This window comes from Myiozetetes cayanensis, unplaced genomic scaffold (assembly GCF_022539395.1).
Source record: "Myiozetetes cayanensis isolate MyiCay16 unplaced genomic scaffold, myiCay2020 scf24, whole genome shotgun sequence".
Taxonomy (NCBI): Eukaryota; Metazoa; Chordata; class Aves; order Passeriformes; family Tyrannidae; genus Myiozetetes; species Myiozetetes cayanensis.
This window is the reverse complement of record NW_026087456.1, coordinates 8,131,032-8,151,858: the sequence shown is the minus strand read 5'-3', so window position 1 is coordinate 8,151,858 and position 20,827 is coordinate 8,131,032. Positions and strand designations below refer to the sequence as shown.

The 20,827-nt window shown below is 45.1% G+C and overlaps 1 protein-coding gene across 1 annotated transcript; it reads left to right on the top strand.

Annotated features, from left to right (window-relative positions):
- Positions 1-355: 355 nt before the first annotated feature.
- UGT8 (UDP glycosyltransferase 8) lies at positions 356-19,791 on the top strand. The gene is made up of 5 exons (XM_050320549.1): positions 356-1,355; positions 13,020-13,162; positions 14,987-15,063; positions 15,927-16,146; positions 17,394-19,791. Exons 1-5 carry the CDS (start codon positions 483-485, stop codon positions 17,755-17,757), a joined length of 1,677 nt encoding a protein of 558 aa, XP_050176506.1. The 5' UTR covers positions 356-482; the 3' UTR covers positions 17,758-19,791.
- Positions 19,792-20,827: the final 1,036 nt, after the last annotated feature.

The window sequence follows — 20,827 nt, the reverse complement described above, 5'->3', positions numbered from 1 at the left end:
TGGGTGAATAAGTACAGCATTTAAGCCTTTGGATCTTTGAACTTAGCATCTTTCTTAACCACTTAATAAATTCTACTAACAATTATGCAGTTGTGCTTTTAAGTGTAATCACGAGTGTAGCTGGATTCAGCTGTCAGGGCTGACGTGAAGATGTGGGAGCTGTCGGGTGATGTTTACACTTCGGAAGTGCCGCGTGTGGTAGGGTGCCAACCTCACTGTCTCACTCGGCTTCCCTGCTGTTTCATGCAGGTGCCATATCCCTGTCTGTGTTGGAAGAAGTCTCTTGTTTACCCTTCATGCCAGATGGAAAGGGAGGGGTGGGGAAGAGGCAGATCTCACTGGAAACAGGGCGCTGCCAACTGCCTCTGAAACTGGGTCTCTCTTGTTCCCTGTGACCACTGCAAGGATGCCTTCAAAACGGGGAGACAGGATAAGTTTTCATGGGACAGCCAGATAATAAGTTGCTTTAAATTCCCCACTGGATGACAAATCTGTTGTGTGTTGCTGTAATGCCTGTCTTTCCCGTTCCAGCTATGAAGCCGTACGCTCCAGCTTTCATTCTCCTGTGGAGTGCCGTCGGGATAGCGAGGGCTGCCAAAATCGTCGTCGTGCCGCCAATTATGTTTGAAAGCCATCTTTATATTTTCAAGACTCTGGCCTCAGCCTTGCATGACCAAGGTCACCAGACAGTGTTTCTCCTCTCTGAGGGCAGAGAGATTCCTCCATCTAATCACTATAGACTTCAGCGCTACCCAGGGATCTTTAACAGCAGCACCTCGGATGATTTCCTGCAGTCCAAGATGAGGAGTATCTTCTCGGGGAGACTGACAGCCCTCGAACTGTTCGACATCTTGGACCACTACTCCAAGAACTGCGACATGATGGTCGGCAACCAAAACCTCATGCGTGCCCTGAAACAGGAAAAATTTGACCTGCTCCTGGTCGATCCCAATGAGATGTGCGGATTTGTTATAGCCCATCTTTTAGGGGTTAAATACGCCGTGTTTTCCACTGGCCTCTGGTATCCAGCAGAAGTGGGTGCTCCAGCTCCCCTGTCCTACGTTCCCGAATTTAACTCGCTGCTCACGGATCACATGAACCTCTTGGAGAGGATTAAAAACACTGTTGTTTATCTTATTTCGAGGTTTGGAGTCAGTTTTTTGGTTCTGCCAAAATACGAACGGATAATGCAGAAACACAAGGTTCTTCCCGAACGGTCCATGTACGACTTGGTTCATGGATCCAGCCTGTGGATGCTTTGTACTGATGTAGCGCTGGAGTTTCCGAGACCGACGCTTCCCAACGTCGTCTACGTGGGAGGGATCCTCACCAAACCGGCCAGCCCTCTGCCAGAAGTAAGGTTTGCTGAGTTTTTACAGTCATTTCTGTGGCTTCTGGTTCACCTCATGTCACGAGTGACGGTTTTTAAGCGGTGAATGTCAAATGGGATCTGGCGTCCTGCTGTTGCTTGGTGGAATATACTCTTGGAGTCACTGGAAGTTGCTTGGGGTGGTGGTGAGAGGAACTGTGAGACAAAAACTCCCCCAAATGAGTCTTCTGTGGCTGCAGGAAGTATTTTGCTTTTGAGTGAAGTGCTTAATGGTGCATTAGAGGTGAAAAACAGTCTCAGAAATCACATGGGTAGCTTCTACCCAAACATGGGTTAGAATGGGAAGGAGGGAGGATGGATGAGTACTGCTTACGCCTAAAGATGCCTGCTGATAAGTTAGACATTATAACTTCATGGTATTAGTGTTCTCTGTGGTGTTTTTTTGCTTCCCTTGGGTTCGATAAGTAAAAATGTCTTTAAAACTTAGATGTATGTAAGTGTGGGAAGAAAAACACAAACACTGTACAGGCCAAGATATGGAGGTGTGAGTTGACCTAAATGGCACCACTGCTACACCCAGATGTGAATGCTATCCTGTGCACGTGCTGGCCATCACGTACTGCAACAGTGACAGTGATTGCACTGGCTCCAGAAATCCTGGCTGCACAGATTAATTATTAAGTTTAATTACTTCAGTATAGTAGGTGATCTTTGATACCTGATAGCTGAGAATGCCCCTGTTCAGCAGCACGGTGGTGAGTGGCAGGCAGAACAGAATCTCGTGGAGCACCACGTCATTTGCACTTCCTGCGTCCATGAAAGGGTAGATGTTGAGTTGGAGGTGCATGTTAATGGATGCTTATGGCTGGATGATAGACCTGCAGTGCTCGACAGTTTTCTTGTTCAAATGCCGTGTTCTGCCTTCGCTTTTCACGTGAAAACTGCTCTTGTCTGCGCTCCAGGGTATTAGCAGAGATGGCCAGAACAGTGTTGCTGCTAACAGGTTCTTCCTGTGTGTACACTCCTGTGTTTGGAAAGGGTCAGGCTGCACAGGTATCCTGAGGAAGCAGGCTAAAGGTACCTGCTGTGCTGTCTGCAAGTTCAGCCCTATTCCCTCCAGGAAAACTTGGTGGCCTGGATTGAGCTTTTTCTTCCTTTTCCAAACTGGTATTTATTTCTTCTCCCAGAAAAAGCGAGGTGGGGGGAATGTAATTATTTGTCATTATTTACCTCGTCTTCAGTTTTATTGGGCAGTTCATTCTTTTGGAGTCGTAAGCAGGAGATTTGTTTGAAGGTTCAGGAGAGAAATAGCAAAGTGAGCATGTTCCTCTTTTATCCGGGAATTTGTCCGTGCCTAAGGTGTTACACATAATCCCCCGTGGAATGTATTGTAGGTTAATTACTGGGCAATCAGTCGGTGCTTGCTGTGCAGCGAGATAAAATTCGGAACGGTGGCTCTGCTCTGGCAGATTTCAAACTGGATAGCGAGTGCTGCGGCTGTTCCCTGCTCCTGCTGCAGCTCTGAGGTGAGAGCCTTGGCTGATTTATTTTCTGCAGCTTTGAGTTTGGTGCATTAAGGTGAGCCAGAAGCAGAGCTGGTTCACGTTTCTGGGCTGGGCTGGGACTGGTGATGCTTCAGGAGCTCTCATAAATTACACTCCTGCCCAGAGGTGATCAGAAAAGAAGGGTTATGTGGCTGCAGACAACAGCTTCTAGCAGGCAAATTTAAGCTACTATTTCAAGTTATTGGGTCTCTTGCAGTCTCCAGAACTGCTTGTGGAGTAGCCTAGTGCGCTTTGTCTGCTAGAGAAGTATTAGGGAAAAACTAGGGGTGTTTTTTCCAAGCCCAAAATACCTGGTCAGCAGAGGATACCTGGGCACCTCAGTAGTGGCACTAATGCCTTGCCGGCAGTTTTTTGTCCTTTTTTACCCCTCACCCGAAATAATCACGTAGTTTGTTTTCCCAAACCAGAATGCCTGCACTTGACTGAAAAGCTCTAGTTTTCTGCTCATGAGGAGCATCTTAAAAAAAAGAGGCAGAGGGGAGTAATTCAGTAGTCAAAGGGGAGGTGAAGGTCAGGGTGTTCTGAAGTGTTATGAGGTGCCCGCTCTTTCATTCTGGGGGACATGGTAGCTCTGTTTTGTGGATGTTCAGAATCTGCACCTGTTTTCTAACTTCTTGCAAGTTAGAAAAGCACCGCTTTAAAGATAGCACGTAGCAGTGGGCGCTGAATATCCATGTCGTGTGTGAAGGGCAAGGAGACATTGCTCCTGCTGTGCTCTGTCCCGTCTGCATTCACATTTTGGTTCCGGGCAGTGAGTGGATGGCGTGTGTAAATCCTTGTAGCCGCACTTGCCGCCTGCGGGTCCCTGCGGTTTTTTTTGGGGGGGAACGCTTGGATGGGGGAGCGCAGGAGATGCAGCCCCATGCCGGCAGCTGGAGCGTCCAGAATGTGCCCGCAGGGGCTCTGCCGTGCTGGCACAGCGCTCGCCGGGGCAGCTGCAGTCGCTGCAGGGAGCGTGTGCTACCTGTTCAAGCCCTGCCCAGGCTCCGCTCCCCCTCCTGGCTCGCTCCCGGGCAGCGTCCCGCGCTGCGCTTGGCGCAGTGTCCCCGGGGCGGTCGCAGTGATGGCTGTGCCAAGGAGCGGGAGCCAGCGGGTGCTTTTGGAGGTCACCGCGCTGCCCGGCTCCCTGCGGCGCCCTGCGGCTCCCTCCGGCACGGCGGGGTCGGTCTCGCCGGGACTGACGGGCAGGGTGTCGGGGCAGCGGCCAGAATGCCTGGGGATGGCACGTTCCCCGCTCCCGTCCCGGCTGCGGGGAGATGGAGCTGAGCACAGCTTGCGTCGCTCGGCTCCGTCGCGGTGGGAGGGCCGATGGTCCCATTGCCGAGCTCAGGGTAGGCAGAGTTAGTCGTCCCCTATGGGAGCCAGCGTGACGTTTTAATTAATTAAACAGGGTTTAAAGATGCTTCTTGCGTGAGGTGTGTGCTGCTCTATGAAAGGCAAGGAGATGGTTGTGGCTGTGTACCCCTTATCCTAAGGGAATCAAATGTTACGTGCACGTGGAACACAGTCCAGGATCAAAAACCAGTGTGTTGAATTGGCACAGAGGACAGTGGGATCAGAATTATCCTTGAAAGATCAAAAGCTAGAGGCAGACTGACAACGAGGTCCCTAAGGTAATCACTGACTTGAACTATCAAGTGCGTGGTGTCCCCTGGCAGTACTTCCCTGATAGCTGTCAGTGCCCACTAGGAAAGTAAAAGGCTCCTCTGCCTCTCCCTCGCTGCACTTCTCCAGAGGGATGTGAATGAAGCTTTGTAAAGGAACACCCATTTGAAGAAACAATGAGGAAACCTGTGCTCTGCCGTTTACCCTGTGACTGGGTTGGTGTGTATTAGGCATTAATGAGCCCGATAAGAGTCCCTGACTCAGGGCGGGAACCGGGGGGTGCTACAAGCAGCCGCCTTGGGAAATACTCCATGAGCAAACCAGACTTATGCTGGAGGAGGGTGTGCACGTTTCGGAGTAAGAAGTTGGCCTTTCAGCCACAGCTGTCAACAGACAGTAATTGCAGTAAGTTCCTCGCTCCTCCCTGTACATCTCTTACCTGAGCTTGTTATTGAGAACATCTAAGCATGGAGCAAATTGGTGGCTTTGAAATCTTCTCACTGAAAAAGGCTTGGTTTTTTGTCTGTTTGTCTTCCCTTGAGCCTTGCTGACAGTTGTGTGTAGCTAATATTGATATTTATTTTTAAAGTGAGATGGAAGACCAAGGAGATGCTCTATTCCTTACATCCCACTTTTCTCCTTCATTCCTATTCAAGGGCACAGTCTCTAAGCTCTTGCAGGCTGTAGCAGTACATTTTTTGCAGATGGCAGAGTGCCATCATTTTAGTTTTTTTTTTTTTCAAGTTCAGGGAATAGTTCTTACAGAGCTGTTTGGACAGTGAATTTCTGGTGATGTGAAGCAGTTCTAGAGCTGTTCTAAAATGCGTGTGCTTGTCAGCTGGGGAGGCTAAAAGTCTTTTAAGGCTGAGAGAGATGATGCAGCACTCTGTAAATTCCGTACTGAACTGTGTGATCGTGTATTTTGGCTCTGAAATATATTTTAGGTGAAGCTTTTCCATCCACCCCAGGATTTGATGTTTTGCTCCACAGGTAAGTGTTGCCTGAGCTTCACAAGTACCCACAGGCATCAGTCTGAGATGCCCCAGTAGGACTGGGCTGCTGTACAGCACACGGGTTAATAAGCTGCTGCTTTCAACACGTTTTGTGGGTTTCAGTATTCTGATTTATCGTGTTCATCACGCTCATATTGGAGCACACAAATCAACAACACTTACTGACTTCAGCATGCAGAGGTTGAACTGAGTGTCACTCCCAGGTTTTGAAGCAATGACCTTCATGCAGGACAAATCGACGAGCTGTGCTTTTCCCAGGGTTTTCCCTCTATAACGTACAGAAAAAAACACAAGTTAGGAATTGATTTCCAAAGGCATGCTTTTTTGTTCTGTAATATTTGGAGCACGCTGCATTTGGGTCCCAAGTTTCTATAATGTGAGGAATTGGAATGTGCTCAAAGCTGATGTTTGAAAGCAGCCAGCCTAATTACTAATATTATTGCCTAACAGTAATGCTCACTCAAGGCAGCTTTTTTGATGTCCCAGTTGCTTAAAGGTTAAGTGAAGTGGATGGTTGGTTTGTGGTTAATATCCTCAGGAGAGGCATCTCCCTGAGCCTTTCCAGGTGGGATTCCGAGTGGAGGAGCTGCAGGGCACAGCAGGGAGGTCTTGGTGAAGGATGTGAGTCTTACCCAGGATCAGAAGGCAGCTGATCTTAGGCTTGGTAAAGAATGGGTGGTGAGTGGCCTGTTTATGTAACTATTATATAAAAACAGATGGGTATTGTGCATATAAACTTTATATGTATTTATAAGTCTTTAAAAAAACGAGGGAGGAGGTAAAGCCCCAGGAAGAAAGACAAGCTGTTTTATCTGAAGAGGATATGACGAAATTGCCATTATTAAATCAAAGCTGCAGGTTGGAGTTGTATCCCCTGCCATCCCCAGAACACAAAATTTCCCACCTGAATTGGGTTATAATATGGATTTATGGAAGGGGGCATATGTCAGGATCTGTAATGCAGAGGTCTGGATTTAAAATTTTAAAATTGAGCTTCTCTTTAATTTTCTCCTTACTGTATCTGCTGCAGTTGAATTTGACTTGATGTTCTGTAGACAGAGTAAGTAAAACTAGTCTCTTAAAGCTGTTTTTTTCTGAACAGTTGTAGAGTTTTTTGCTACCTATGGAGCTACTGAAAGTATAGAAAGGGTGGTAGACCTGTGCTTTGCATTGACATTTGATAATCATCAACCTTCATGTGCGTGCTTGCGAGTTCATGTTTAGGAAAGTGGCTTTTTGGGGTATTTTTTAACAGAATGTTGCCTCTGGGGTAACACCAGCAAGGTTTTTAATTTGGATCCCGGATTTGAGGATCCCTCTGCTCTATGCAGTGGTTTTATTAACCTCTCCTGAAGGACAAGCTCCTTATTTTCCACTCTTCCCGTTGCACTGAGAGGCAAGGTTGCTTTCCCAGGGAGCTTGCCAGAGGTCTGGTGAGTAATGGATTTTTGACAGGGAGTGTTGCAGCAGGGAAGTACTTGCACTGCAGTTTCCTGGTTGACCTCTAGTTTTGGGTAGACTGTGTTCTGGAGGCTTCACTGGATACTCCTGCAACTCCAGAGGTGGGGGGGTGGGGCTGTATTTCCTGACTCTGTTTTTTTGGGAGTGAATTTCATTGCTCTTCAAAGTTAACTGGACTCAAACATTCTGGTGTTGGATGTTCAATGGGAAAAGACCAAGGTCAGGGATAAAAAAATACAATATTTTAGGCATTGGAAAGCTTAAAGACTTTTTTCATTCTCTACTGTATTTTGATAAGCCAAATATACAGTGTGTGTATATATATATCTCAAGAAATTAGATATATATCTCAAATTGTTAGTGAAATACATGAAAGGAAAGTCTGTATCTCAGCAGGGCTGAATCTGGGTCTAATATTATTGAGGATGCACTTGATCAACAGCTTTAAATTAATATGTGGTGACAGTGCACTTGGTAATGCTTGGGGTCCTGACAGAAGACAGCTGGGATCTGAGTTTGCTTCCCAGCTGATGGTGTTAGTGTGGCTTTAGCCAGCAAGAAGAGAGGGACTTAGTCTGCTGCCACAATCTAAGGATGCTTTTTTAGTGGGTTCAGGGTATTGTTTTTGCAATTGCTGTACTCTATGCTGGTAGGAATTCCCAAATATGAGAGAATAGTGTGAATGTTAACTGCGTGGATTTATGTGTGACTTAGTAATTAAATCAGTCACTAATAAAACTCAGAGAAGGGAAGTATGAACTTGCTATTAATCCAGAGGGAAATGGGAGGTGGGGAGGATCTGGTCCCCACTGGGACATGTTTGTCTGCTCCTACTTGACCTGAGACTGATATGAAAAGGAACAAGCCCTGATAAAATGGGATGAGCACTTTGGCCTGGCAACCATATTTTGAAAAGGCAGGAATTTCCTTAGTGGAAAATAACCTCTGGAGCGTGACAGGGAGCTGCCAGAAGCAGCTGGATGTGTGGAGTCAGGGAGGTGTGAGCCACCCACTGCCTCATCCAGTCAGGAGTTCACTGTAGTGTTCCATGGCCTTTGCTCCCTAGAGCAGGTAACTCCCGTTTTTGGGTGTAAACTGAGTTACAAATTCAGGGCAAGTAAATACAAAGCCTACTTTGCCTCAAGGGATAGTGTTTCCCTGGGTTTGCTGTGGACTGATTGGTTGTTTTGTGACTTCTAGATTATATGATGTGATCTTGTTTGTTTTGTGATAGCAAAGGTTGTATAATGGCATCTGCATGACCTTTAACCACCTGTGCTGCTGAGTTGTTCTAGTAAAATTTGAAATAAAAATGTATTCCTGGAGAAATATGTCACAGAAGAAGTACTGTTTAGAAGATGCCAGGGAAGTTCAGACACCAATGTAAAAATGGTCTGTGTACCTTTCTGTTTATTTCTCAGTACCCCCTTTCTAAACATGGCTTAACGTGGCTTCTTATTTTGAAATAGATCTCATTTTGTCTGCTCTCTAAGCAGCATTTCATAGGAGAAGTTGCATGGGATGCCTGTGCTCTCCCTTGGGGGAAAGGGTGGTTTGCAACCATATTTGAAGAACAGGCATTTGTGCTCTTCCACATTTGAATCGAGCAGCTGAACAGGGCAAAGCCTCGGATATTAAACCCGGTTATGTTTGTACTTGTGTACTTTGTTTATGCGAGACAAAGCTCAGTATTAGGCACCACTGGTTACTGCCAGCTGGGCCCTCGCTCTCCAGCCACAGCTGTGCCTCCAGCATCCAGTCCTGCAAAGAATGGCTAATTAGAGAACCAGGCAGAACAAAGCCCACACAGTGGGGCTGCCACAATGGCATTGCTGTCCCTGCATGCTCAAAAGATTGATTTTATTTCTTTATTCCTCCCCCCCCACACACTCCCTCGTGCCTATAGTACAGCACAGATCAATAAGTGCTTCTTCTCCCTGTGGAGGCTCAGGCTCTTCCACTATTTCCCCCCAAGAACATGCATCTTCACAGGAGCTGCATGGAAACGGGCAGAGTTGGGCACAGTGGTGCAATTGGGAGCCCTCTTGGGTTTTCACACCTTAGTATGAATTGCTTCGAGTGAAAATGGTAATTAATGTGTGTGTATGTGTCAGGGGATATTTTATGGTCGATGTAGATAGAGCTGTAACTGGACGAAACCCAAAATTCAGTTGGAAAATGTCATTCACAGTTCAGTACAGAACCTGAATGTGCTCTAATAGGCTTGCCAGGTTTGCTGTCCTTCCTATGGGCCCACCTCCTCTGAAGTGGGAAGTTCCCAGTGAGGGAAGGTGTGTGTCCAGCCATAGGTGCTGAGTTATCCTCTGCAGGAGCCTCTCCACTGACCATCACAGTCTGGACGAAACAGCCTCCCTCACTCAGGTCATTTTGGCAAGTACCTCTCAAATCCCAGACTTCTCAGCTATTTTTGTGTCTTAAAATTTCTGGAAAACCCGAGTATCCAGCTTAATGCTTGATTAGTGTCAGCTTGTTTTCAGTGTGAAATTACAGAGAATAATTATACTTCTAATGTACATGAAGTACACAAGTTCTGTGAGTGGCTGATCTAAGTTTTTGTTAGAATTTCTACTGAAAGTTTTGCTTTCAAGTTCATCGAGGTTTTGGGGGTTATAATTCCTTATGGTTTGATTCCTGGCTTGGAAGGGGAAAGCCAGATGACTGTTTGAGTCACTGGTGTAAGTTTGTCAAGTTGGCAGTGCAGCCTCAGCAGAGCTCTTTGCTGGCTGTACTGTGACTTAAACTGAGGCAGGGGCTTCTCTTTCGAAAGAAAATCTGCAAATACTTATATTTGGGGGGGTAAAAAAAAGTGTTTCAGTGACTGTTCCAGTCACTGAAAGAAAACCTTTTAAAGAAGGGCATGTCTTGAATTAACTGCAGAAGTTAAAGGTGTTTCCTTCTCTATTCTATTCGGTTAAAGTTTGAAGCAGAGTGTGAGGAAGGCTCAATGCAACTCGTCATGTAATAACCTCCCTCCCCAGACTTCTCCTGTAATTTAGACTTCAGAAGTTGTGATTTCCTTTCGCTGTGTTTAAAAAAAAAAAAAAAAAAATCCCCGTGAGTTTACAGTAAACCTGAAAATCATTTCAAGTGGGCAAAAGGAGGTCGCTTTGCTGCACGCCAGGAGCTGTGAAGTGCTGCCCGGACAGGGCAGGCTGGTTTTAATGAGGGCAGCTCTAATGACTCATCAGCCTGACTCAGGGCCTTTTCATCCAGAGCGTAATTAGATCGGGAAGGCAGAATGAGCTGGAGGTCAAAAGTGTAAGTGGATTTAAGGAGAAGAAAGGGGTGAGCTCATAGGGGGTGACTTGGGTGTCTGTGAGGGTTTTTAGAGGGAGGTGGATTCATCGAGGATGGTGTTTGGGTTAATATGGCCCTAATGAGTGGCAAGGTGACTGAAGGCTGCTGAAACTTTAAGCAAACAAGGTTGTCCTGAGCCATCAGCGTGTGCTCTTCCAATGTTAAGGTTCTGGGAGCATCACTGCAAGCTGATATTTCCCGCATTTATGTTCCTAACTTTGCAAAATAAAATGAAATACACAGCTCTAGTAGTAAGTGCTGTCGAAGTATTCAGTCTGTTCGATGTGCCAAGAGCACAGCGTGCTTCTTATCTGCTGTATCACTGCTGCACCTTGTATGTCACACAAAGAACAAGGAAGGTACAAGGAAATACTGAGCCTTTGTGCCGTGGCCCAGCTGATTTGTACCAGGACGTTCAGATCTGTCGTAAAACCAAAGGCCTGTGAACGCCCCTCACTTGGATTCGCTGTCACTTGATCTTCAGTGTAGAAAGTCTGTGCTAAAAAGCTGTCAGGAGAAACAATGATCAGAAGTTAAAGGAACCTGAGAATAATGGACTCAGCCAGGTCATGGACTCGGGGAGCTCTCCAAGGAGGCAGTCAGTGTAAGTTCCCCGTTTTCCATTTCCTGATTTTTACCCAACTCCTGCGTTTCAAGTGACACTCAGTGGTCCCCTTTAATCCAGGCTGTGTTGTGCCAGGAGTTACACAGAAGTATGCGAGGAGAGCCCTCACCCTGACAAGTGTGTAGTTGATTTTGAACAGCCCGTGCACAGTAGTGATGTCCAGCACCCCTCTGGGGAAGCAGGTTGGAAAGGGGCTGCAGATCAGGAGGCAGGTAAGCAATTAATGTAATCCTATTTAATGCAACAAACAAATCCCATCTTTTGAGCCTGATGGCAGGATCTTGCCTGTGAATTTGAAGATTTGAAGTTCACCTTTGCACGTGATATTCCACCGAAGCCGTGGGATTACCTTCAAAGGGAAGGATTACAGAGGTTTGGCTCTGAAACCAGCCCTAATAACACAAAGCAGGTTGCTTTGCTGTTACACAGTAGTAAAATGCAAAATCCTGTTTGCAGGTATCTCTGGTCCTAAAGAACACAGTAAAATTGCTTTTTTTCCCCCCATCCATAAAATTCAAAGTACTTATTAGCTATTTGTTAATGTACATGGGGATTTTTGAATGCTATTTTAGAAATTCCATTACAAGGAAATATTTTATACCTCCTCTATGTATACATAATGAAGTATGATTTTTACTTTGCGAATACATCAGAGTTGTGAAGTCTCACAGAATTTCTAATTAAGCACAGAGGAGCAGTAGCCCTGGGAGCAGTTTCTCAGCTAGAACAGGCTCATCTCTAGCAGCAGAAAGCCACGTGCCTGACCAAGCAGAAGTAATCACAGGTAGGACATCCTGATGCCGGGATCCTCTGGAATTATTTGCTCCATCCAAAGGCCAGCCTTACCAGTCAAGGCTGACATGCTGGGCTTTCCAGAATAGTTTGTCCCAGAGCCCACAAAAAGTTATTTTCTCTTGAGCTTTAAACTGATAAGAAATGGCTTAAGATGTAACTAATTGAACTATTCCAGCTGCTGAAATTCAATGACATTTGCAGCATGCCTTAGGTCCTTAACAGATTCAAGGACGAGCTTTAAATAAATCACAAAACCACTTGGAAACTTTTTGTGTCAGAAGTTCAGCCCCTAATAAATGATTCAGCTTTGAGGCAGGTCACAGCCACTTCCCCTCCTTTCCCTCCTTCCTCTGCCTTCACATGAATAAAAAATAGGAAGAGAGAGTACAGTGGAAAAGGGCGAAGTGTGGATTGTAGAGAAGATGGGAATGTTTTTTTGCTGCAGAGCAGAGAGCAGTGTAACGTGCTGGGTTTTGAGGGTTTTTCTGGGGGGCAGGTTTTGTGCTGGGATCCGATAGCACGGCGTTACTCCGTTCCTGCCTGCCCTGCTATTTATTCCCAGGACAAGAGGCACATTGTGAACAGGGCTCTTGATTTTCTCTTTGCTCACTTCCTATTGCTGGACTGGTGTTGAGCAGGCTTGTGCTTACAACTTGGTGTGACCAGAATTGAACCGTGTCCCGAGAAAGACAAAATATTCTTCATCCTACTCATAGGCCTGCGTGTCTGTGGGGTCATTTTGTTTGTTTCCCCTCTTCACGTACTGCAAACTGAAAGTGTGTTTTGGACCTCCGGCTTCTTTCAAATTGTGTTTATTATTTTCGTACAAAGGAAAGCAAAACAAGGCTTTTGAAGTGCTCTGACTTTCTTAAAGGCTTGAAAATGCCACAGCCAAGTCCCAGCTTCATTCACACATTCCCTGGGCGGTGCTTCTAGGCTGATCCTACGACACGGATGTGTTGACTACGATGTGGATCTCTTCCCGTTTTGCTGAGTTAAAATGTGATATGTTAATTTGTTAGAGTGTGTGTCAACTGATCAGTGAAGAAGGGATAGATTGTCTGAAATCACTAGTGGTTAATATGGAAGCTAAAACAAACATGGAATGGTTTTGCTGTTCGTGGCCTGTGCCACGGATTCTGAATCATCCAGTCATTGTTCCCAGTGACTTCTGGAATGTTTGCAGCTCCTGAAACTTGGCTTGTGCAGCAACCGAGGAGCCCACAACCGTTCTTCCTCAGCCCTGTTTACTCCCTGTTTGTGTGCTTTGCCTGTGTGGTGCTCAGTGTCCGTTTTCCCTTCCCCAGGATCTGCAGGCGTGGGTGAATGGTGCTAATGAGAACGGCTTTGTGCTCGTCTCCTTTGGGGCCGGAGTGAAGTACCTGTCTGAAGACATCGCTAACAAGCTGGCACATGCCCTGGCCAGGCTGCCCCAGAGGGTTATTTGGAGGTGAGTGCAGCGGGGGAGGTGCTTGGGGTGCTTCGCACCAGGCTTCATTCCCACTGTGCCATCTGAACCTGGAGTTACCGAGGCTGGAATTGGCACCTCCTGCGTGGCACAGAGGACCCGCCTCTGCTGAAGGACACTCCTCGTGGAAATAGTGCAATTCCCTGGCAGTAAGGGGGAGCAGTGGTTTTTGTGGCAGAATAAAGCGTGGGTTACGTTCCTGTGCTGAGTTGATATCCTGGAAGGATTGAGGACAGTGAAAAGAATCCAAGGTTATAACATCTGTGACATACTGTCATCATTTTGGATAAAAAAGCCACCCTGGGGCTCAAGAGTGAATCCTGATTATTATATCCTAGGTTTTCTTCTTCTTCTTTCCCTTTACCCTCACTTTTTTAGGCTCCTTTTCCACTTTCATCTGTGAACACAGGCTTTCATTATTGATTTTCTCACTTGTTTGTTGTTTTTTTTTTCCTGAGGAATTGGAGGAAGAGAAATCTGCAGGAGTCAGAATCAGTAATAAGCGTTCTCAGCTCTGAAGGCATCTTGAGTGGTGCTCTCAGCTCACTGGAAAAACCCCAAAATTGTTTAGTCAGCTCTGCTTCACATGGAGCATCAGTGATTAATTTGGAGGAGTTAATGTGAACCATTTATTTCTAAATAATCAGTGTCTTACATCCCACCTCGCTGCCCTGCTGTTGGAGTTGTATTAACAGGCTATTTAGCAACCTGTTCCCTGCCATCTCTTAAGGAATGGCCTCACTGCTGTGTGTAACTGAAGTAGCCAACCCCACTAATGAACAGGAAAATGGGAATTCTTCAGCCTGTGGCACAGAACCTGTGGTAGTTGTAGTAAAGATTTGCATCAGTTTTGGTTTGGGGGAGAGCCACTACGTTTTCTTTGCTTGGCTTCCAATTAATTATTGGTCCCAGTTGATCTTGCTGCTTTTCTTTTCTGTCCTTTCATTGTGTTTTCCCTGGAATATTTCTCTGTACAAGTATCCATTTTTTTCTAGTAAGTCAGTCAATTTTAACAGATTTTTTTCTCTTGAGGATAGCTTTTTTTTAATGCAAAAACAACTTCAGTTGAAGTGTTCTATTAAATAGGGCTTTTTGTTAGTGTTTCCTTAGTGCTTTGCCATTATGGTGGATTTTTTTTTTTTGGTTACTTGCAAGCTATGATTTGCTGAATGGCTTTTTGGATGAGGGAACCCACCTACTGTTTCTTTCCATCATGATTTATAAAATGGCAAGATGTCCCTGGGACAAGGTGCAAGACATGGTCTTTGGGAGGGAGAAGCAGTCAGTCCACCCCAGTGAGGATTTGAGATCCATAATTAAATATCTAAATATTACCAGTCAAACATGGCTTGGAGTTTTTGAGGGGGTTGGGTTCACTTCTGTTGTTTAGATCACTGACCCACGTCTGTGTTGGACACAGGTGGATTTAGGCAGGATATTTCTGGGAATGAGAGAGGTGGCAGTAGAGCTTGGCAGTCTTATGTCACCATCATAAATCAGGGAGATCTTTGTAGGTCTTTATACCCTTCAGATTATGGAGCCCAAACCAGTAACAGTTTAGTTGCTTTTCTATAATGTAGTGTAAATAACCTTCTAATAATACATACAGAATGTACAAGCCAGTCCTGAGTAAGTCTTGCTTAATTGAGAATGTGCAGGTGATTTTTTAAGTAACTGTTCTAATGCTCTCCAATACACAGAATATTTGAGTGGGTCGATGGAGCAGCCACAGAACAGCTCTGTCCTGTAGTAGTCGTTTTGGAGGTTTTGCTAACTCCAGCTTCCATTTGATTTTCACTGGTTTAGGTTTTCAGGGAACAAACCAAGGAATTTAGGCAACAACACGAAGCTGATTGAGTGGTTACCGCAGAACGACCTGCTGGGTGAGTATCCGTTTTGATCAGACACTGCTTATTCTCACTCAGCTTCAGTTTGCTCTGCTAAAAATGTTCTGCTGAATGAGCAGTTATTATAAAGGCAGGATTGCTTCTGCCATGCAAGGCAGAGAGCAAGGATCTAGAATTAGGGTTTCAGGATGATAGCTGAGTCCCTTGCTCAGAGAGAGGCCACGGAATGTTTCCGGCTGTCTCTGGGATACCTGGGTGTTTGTGTGTTCCCAAAACACTTCCAGTGGGTGCTGATGAATGCATTAAACATCAGTGTGTGTGTTGTGTGTCAGCTGGAGTATTTATAATAACGTGGTGATTAGGCAAATGACTTCTAAAGCAGGTGGATTGTTTTGGTTACAGAAGTGCTCCGAGGCAGTGTGATTTTTCCATTCCATGGGGCTGTCACTGCGGTTGTCAGTGTTTGCTGGCCTGAAGTAAGGCATGGGAGGCCTTAGAGAGAGCATAACATCAGTTGTCCTGCATTTTAATATCTTGTATTTCATCCTCAAACGTGCTCTCCCTCACTCGCTTGTGCTGCTAAACCTGCTGTGGTCACCACCTGCAGCTGCTCGTGAGTGAGAAGTGCTTATTAATTACTCCATTAATCATTTTGCGTGACTCATATACATGAGAACTTTCTTTGCTTTGGCTGTTCCCTTTCACAGTGTATAAGGAAGTGATTTAATAGATGAGGAATTTCAGCAGAATGGGCTTAGGGATAACTTCAGAACAAGTTTGCCCTGCCTGAGTTTCAGCCACAGAAACACTGACAGATATGTTGTACCCAGGTGCTTCAGTAACTTTAGGATAAGGAGCTATAAATGTCCTTTAACCTTCAACGCCTCTTCTGTTTTCAGGTCACTCCAACATCAAAGCTTTCCTTAGTCATGGGGGTTTGAACAGCATTTTTGAAACCATGTACCACGGGGTCCCGGTGGTGGGGATCCCCCTTTTTGGAGACCATTACGATACCATGACCCGTGTCCAGGCCAAAGGCATGGGAATACTGCTCAACTGGAAGACTATGACTGAGAATGCACTGTATGAAGCCCTAGTGAAAGTTATTAATGATCCCAGGTATGGCACGAGGGATTTTCTGCGGGTTAAGTACGACTAGACCAAACCTTTGTGCAGTGGGGGAAAAAACTGCATGCTGGGTTTTATTTGTATGTACAGCTGGAGTAGGTCTGGCTGTTTGTCCTGTTACCCAGGGTTGAGGTTTCTGTGTAGGTGCTGGGCTCATTGCTCACTACCAAAACTCAGCTGTCTTACTTGCTTTTTGGGGCTCTAGCCATGTTGAGGGCAGAGAGGTTATGGAAGCAAACCTGTCCTGACTTATTGCATATTGCAGACCAATATTATTTTATCTCACTGTGTCTGTCTGGATTATTCCTTATTACCAGTCTGGCTGTCAGAGGCCTGCAGCAAGATACATACACGACTTGGGTTGTAGTTTAAAGAGGGAGGTATTCACCAAGAGTGACTCTTAAGTCCCATGATCTGATTTAAAAAAAAAAAATCAAATATTTTCCTATTCTAGCTAGTAATACCTGTCTTAAGTTTGGGATTGTCATTTTGCATTCACAAAAATTTGTCCATTTGTCATTTTGCAATGACAATACTTTAACAAGTTGTTATGAAGGAGGACTCCAGTCTGATTTTTTTGTTACTCAGGGGAGTAAGTGCAAGCCTGTGAGGTGAGTTTCAGAATCCTTTCTAATTCCAGCAAATAAGTTTTTCCAGCAATCCTTGTGTGAGGAGAGTCACTTCACGAGTTGATTCTGAGTGTTCAATTTTAAACACCTTTGTTGAGACCACCTCCAGCTGAAAAGTAGTGAGGTGTTAGCTGGCAGTATATCGTATTGGCTAACCCTGACTTTGGAGGATGATGCTGTTAATGCTTCTTGCTTTCTTGGGAGCAGAGTCTTCAAGTGGTGCTTGCCCTGGGGAAGGAGAATCCTGTAGGGATTGAGCAGCAGAGGGGCAGTGAGGGGTGATGTGGACAGAGAGACCTCGATAACATCAGTTGCATCACCTTTCCCTTGTGCAATTACCCTTGTGAAAAGGCAAGTCCTGCATGCACAGCCTGCTGACCCTTCAGGGAGGAGAGGAGGAATTTGACACGATGAGTGGCTGGGGTGAAAATGAAAAGTTTTAGGTGAAACTCCGGGCTGGCCGAGAGCAGAAATGGTCTGTTGCTAAACCAGAGCCAGGTGTCTCGCTCTCCTGCATTTCTCCAGCCCTTCAGTTGCACAATAGCATAACGTGGTGATTTTTTTTTTTCCCTTTCCCTTCTTCCCCCTTCCTTGTTTGTTCTCCTCCAGCTACCGGCAGCGGGCGCAGCGGCTGTCTGAGATCCACAAGGACCAGCCTGGCCACCCCGTGAACCGGACTGTGTACTGGATTAACTACATCCTCCGCCACAACGGAGCCCAACATCTACGTGCCGCTGTTTACAGCATCTCCCTATTTCAGTATTTCTTACTGGATATTGCCTTTGTCCTTCTAGTGGGTGCTGCCTTACTTTACTATGTGTTGGCCAGGCTGGCCAAGTTTGTCTGCAAGCAGAGCAAACAGCTGTGGTCGAACGACAAGCACAGCGCCGTGAACGGACACTACCAGAACGGGATCCCCAACGGCAAGTACCGCAGGAACGGCCACATCAAGCATGAAAAGAAGGTGAAATGAGCCAACGGCCCCCCCCGTGTAAAGTAGTAACGAATCAGATCAGTAATCGAATTTTATCGCTGTAACTTAGCCTAACCACTACTTAAAAAAAAAAAACCCACAAAACAAAAAAAAACCAAACCTCAATAAGCAGTTCTAACACTCCCCTTCGGTATGTAATATTATGTGACAAAATTCTGCGGAACTAAGAGAAGTCTTTAAAAAAAAAAAAAAAAGGAGCAAGCAAGCACAACCTAAAATGGAAAATGTTTTATTCTTAATACTGATGCAGAGAGGTTATTTTGGCACTGAAGTTTTTAGAAGCCTTAATTCTCTAAAAGTTCTATACGATGACCATATTTATGAATTTTGAGTTTTTTAAAAGCTCAATGTGTGTGTCCCAAATGAGGAGAGGTTTCTTTTTATTTGCAGAGGTGTTCTCCTTTTATTTTTTTATTATTTTAATATGTCCATCCTTTTAGCTGAGAGAACTCTAGTTCTAGTTCTGTGTTTCCTTCGTTGAAGGTTCAACAAGTTGTGTAAGAATGCTGTTTAAAACAAAAAGTTTTTCCCAGTCTTTATGCAGGAAATAGCAAGTTGCCGACAGAGAACACAGACCTTTAAAAAACAAACAAAAAAAAGCAATACTCTTACTGAGCACTGAAGAAAAATGGCAAAAATATGTACTTGTTTTACTGATGAAGCTGCATGACTCTTCTGCTCACTCCCAGTACTTTGGAGAAAAGGGTCTTGAGCAAGGCTACAGTAGGTCCTAATTTTAATTTAGACAAAATTTCATTTGTTGCCTTTCTCTGCATAATGTAATTTATGCCACAAAAATATTAGGGAGTTCTGTTCCAGTTTGAAATACAGCTGTGTGGGAAGTAGATTTGCATAGATAAGAAAACAAACTAAACAACAACAACAACAAAAGAAAAAAAATAAGAAAATCTATCCCTGTGCTTCGTGCAGGAGGTTTTGTAATGGCCCAGAGCTGTGCAGAGTCGAACCACTCCTTGGGCTCTGTTTAAAAAGGAACCAACCAACCCACTGCAAACATCCCACAACCCCCCAGAGTTGAATGTTAATTCTCATGAAGTTCTTTCGGAATCGCAATGTTGTAGCTGTTTTCTCTTTCAATGGTTGTATCTGTAAAAAAAAAAAAGAAAAAAAAAAAAAAAAACCCACCCAAGAAATCTTCCCTTCCATTAGTCTGGGCCCACGCAATCCACGTTCCGCATAGTTGCCAATGGGAATTGCGCGCCGCGGGCGGGCGTGGGATGAAGCCTGGCGGCTGCTCCGGGGAGGAGGTGGCGGTGCGTGTGTCCCCCCACCCCGGCCCCGCAACAATCTCCTCCAATCACTGTGGCCGACACGGGACGCCGGCGCCGGGCTGCGCTCCGAGGGTTGGGGATGCGCTCCGGGCGCGGTGGCGCCGCCGCCACCGCCTTGCTCGACCAAAGTTGGCAACTATGAGTTTTATTTCCATGTCATTCTGTTTACTTGGAATTTTGCACTACACACGTTGTGAGTGTACGCTTTATTTATTCGTAGTTCGAGATCCCATTGCCTTGAAGGAGAAAAGGGAGGAACGCCCGTTTTTACCCGGTGTCGCTCACTAACACGGCGGGAGTTGGGAAATGATGATGGGATGCTGAGCTCATCTTCATACACAGTGATGCAATATTTCGCTTGCCATTCCATCAGGAGCCTCGGTCCTAGAGCAATAAAATAACAGTGCAGATACGTTTCTAATGCACAGTACAGCTACTTGTACTGCTTTCCGAATACTTGAAGAAAATGGTATTATAAATAAGCCTAGTAGCTATTCCTTTTTACAATCTTGCAGTTCGTGGCAACTAAAGGAGCACACAGAGGCGATGAGTGGTGGGATGGTGAGAAGACTTCGAGTGTATGAATGACTTGGTTCAAATGTGGGGGAGGGGTGTTTTTTTGGCATTAAAGAAGGTACAAAAGCACTGACCGGATGATTAAGCATAATTTAATCTCCACTGTGATAAAACTTAAGCAATAAACATGGATTTAATAGAGAAATTCTGTGGCTGGGAGTATGTTTTTGTTCAGTTGAGTGGTGGTTGTTTCAAAGCACCTGGTGTGTGTGTGTGGACATAAATGTGGGTGCTTACTAAGATGCACATGATTTTTCTCAAAAGGTATATACTGTGGTGGGCGATATTTGAAATCAGAAATCATTATTTTTTTCTGGATGGAGATGTGTTTCCTGTAGAGCTTTGAATCCATTGAAAGGCAAAATGCTTAACTAGTTTCCTCTAAGGCAGTTCAAATTTTTTTTAAGTTTCTGGGCATCCCTGGCAAAGTGGTTTTTTTAACCTGTACATGTTATTTCTTCAAAAGCAGAACTAAAAGGTTTCTCCCAGTGATGCTGGATGACGTGATGGATTTTTTGGATAGTTTCTGTAGATACAAACACGCTGCAGTTCTGTTGCAGGAAGAGGCAGTTGCTGCTTTAACTGTATTGCCAAATTTCTGATGTGTCTGACCCACCTCATTCTAAAGAAATACCAGTTGTGTTTCAACTTTCTTGTTCAGGTATGAACTGATACTGTGATTTCACTTCTCTCTTTGCTATAGCAAGTGCATATTCCTGTGCTCTAAGACACAGGATTTAGCAGTGATTGGTGTTGGTGCCCAGCCAGTGTTGAAATCAGCCACATTGCTCAAGGAATGGGAAAAAAAAGTGTTTAAAAATACATGTGTAACTCCAGGCTCCATCACAGCAATGAACCTGAGGTTTTAACTCTCCTGTTATTGTGCATTGAACAGAGAAGACAGTCTTAAACTGTATTCACTCCTTGGTAAATACCACACTTGGGGTTTATTTATCCTAATGAAAATTACACCTTTGAGTGGCCTAAACCTCATTTATTTAGGGGTGTGAGTGTGTTTTCTCTCCTAAACAAAAAGCAACCATCACCCTAAAACCAGAGCATAATTACACTGCGTGGAGCATTAATTGACTTTGTAATGTTAGTATAATTCTATTTTAATGGAGTAATGGCATGTCTGGGTGTAAGAGCTGAGACTGGTGAGGAGTGATGACTTGAGCAAG

Excerpts from the sequence above, each read along its gene's own strand:
- UGT8 (XM_050320549.1), top strand. The coding sequence starts at position 483 with ATGACAAATCTGTTGTGTGTTGCTGTAATGCCTGTCTTTCCCGTTCCA. Across the intron at positions 13,163-14,986 it reads CCCCAGAGGGTTATTTGGAG|GTTTTCAGGGAACAAACCAA; the intron begins GTGAGTGCAGCG and ends TCACTGGTTTAG. Across the intron at positions 15,064-15,926 it reads ACCGCAGAACGACCTGCTGG|GTCACTCCAACATCAAAGCT; the intron begins GTGAGTATCCGT and ends TTCTGTTTTCAG.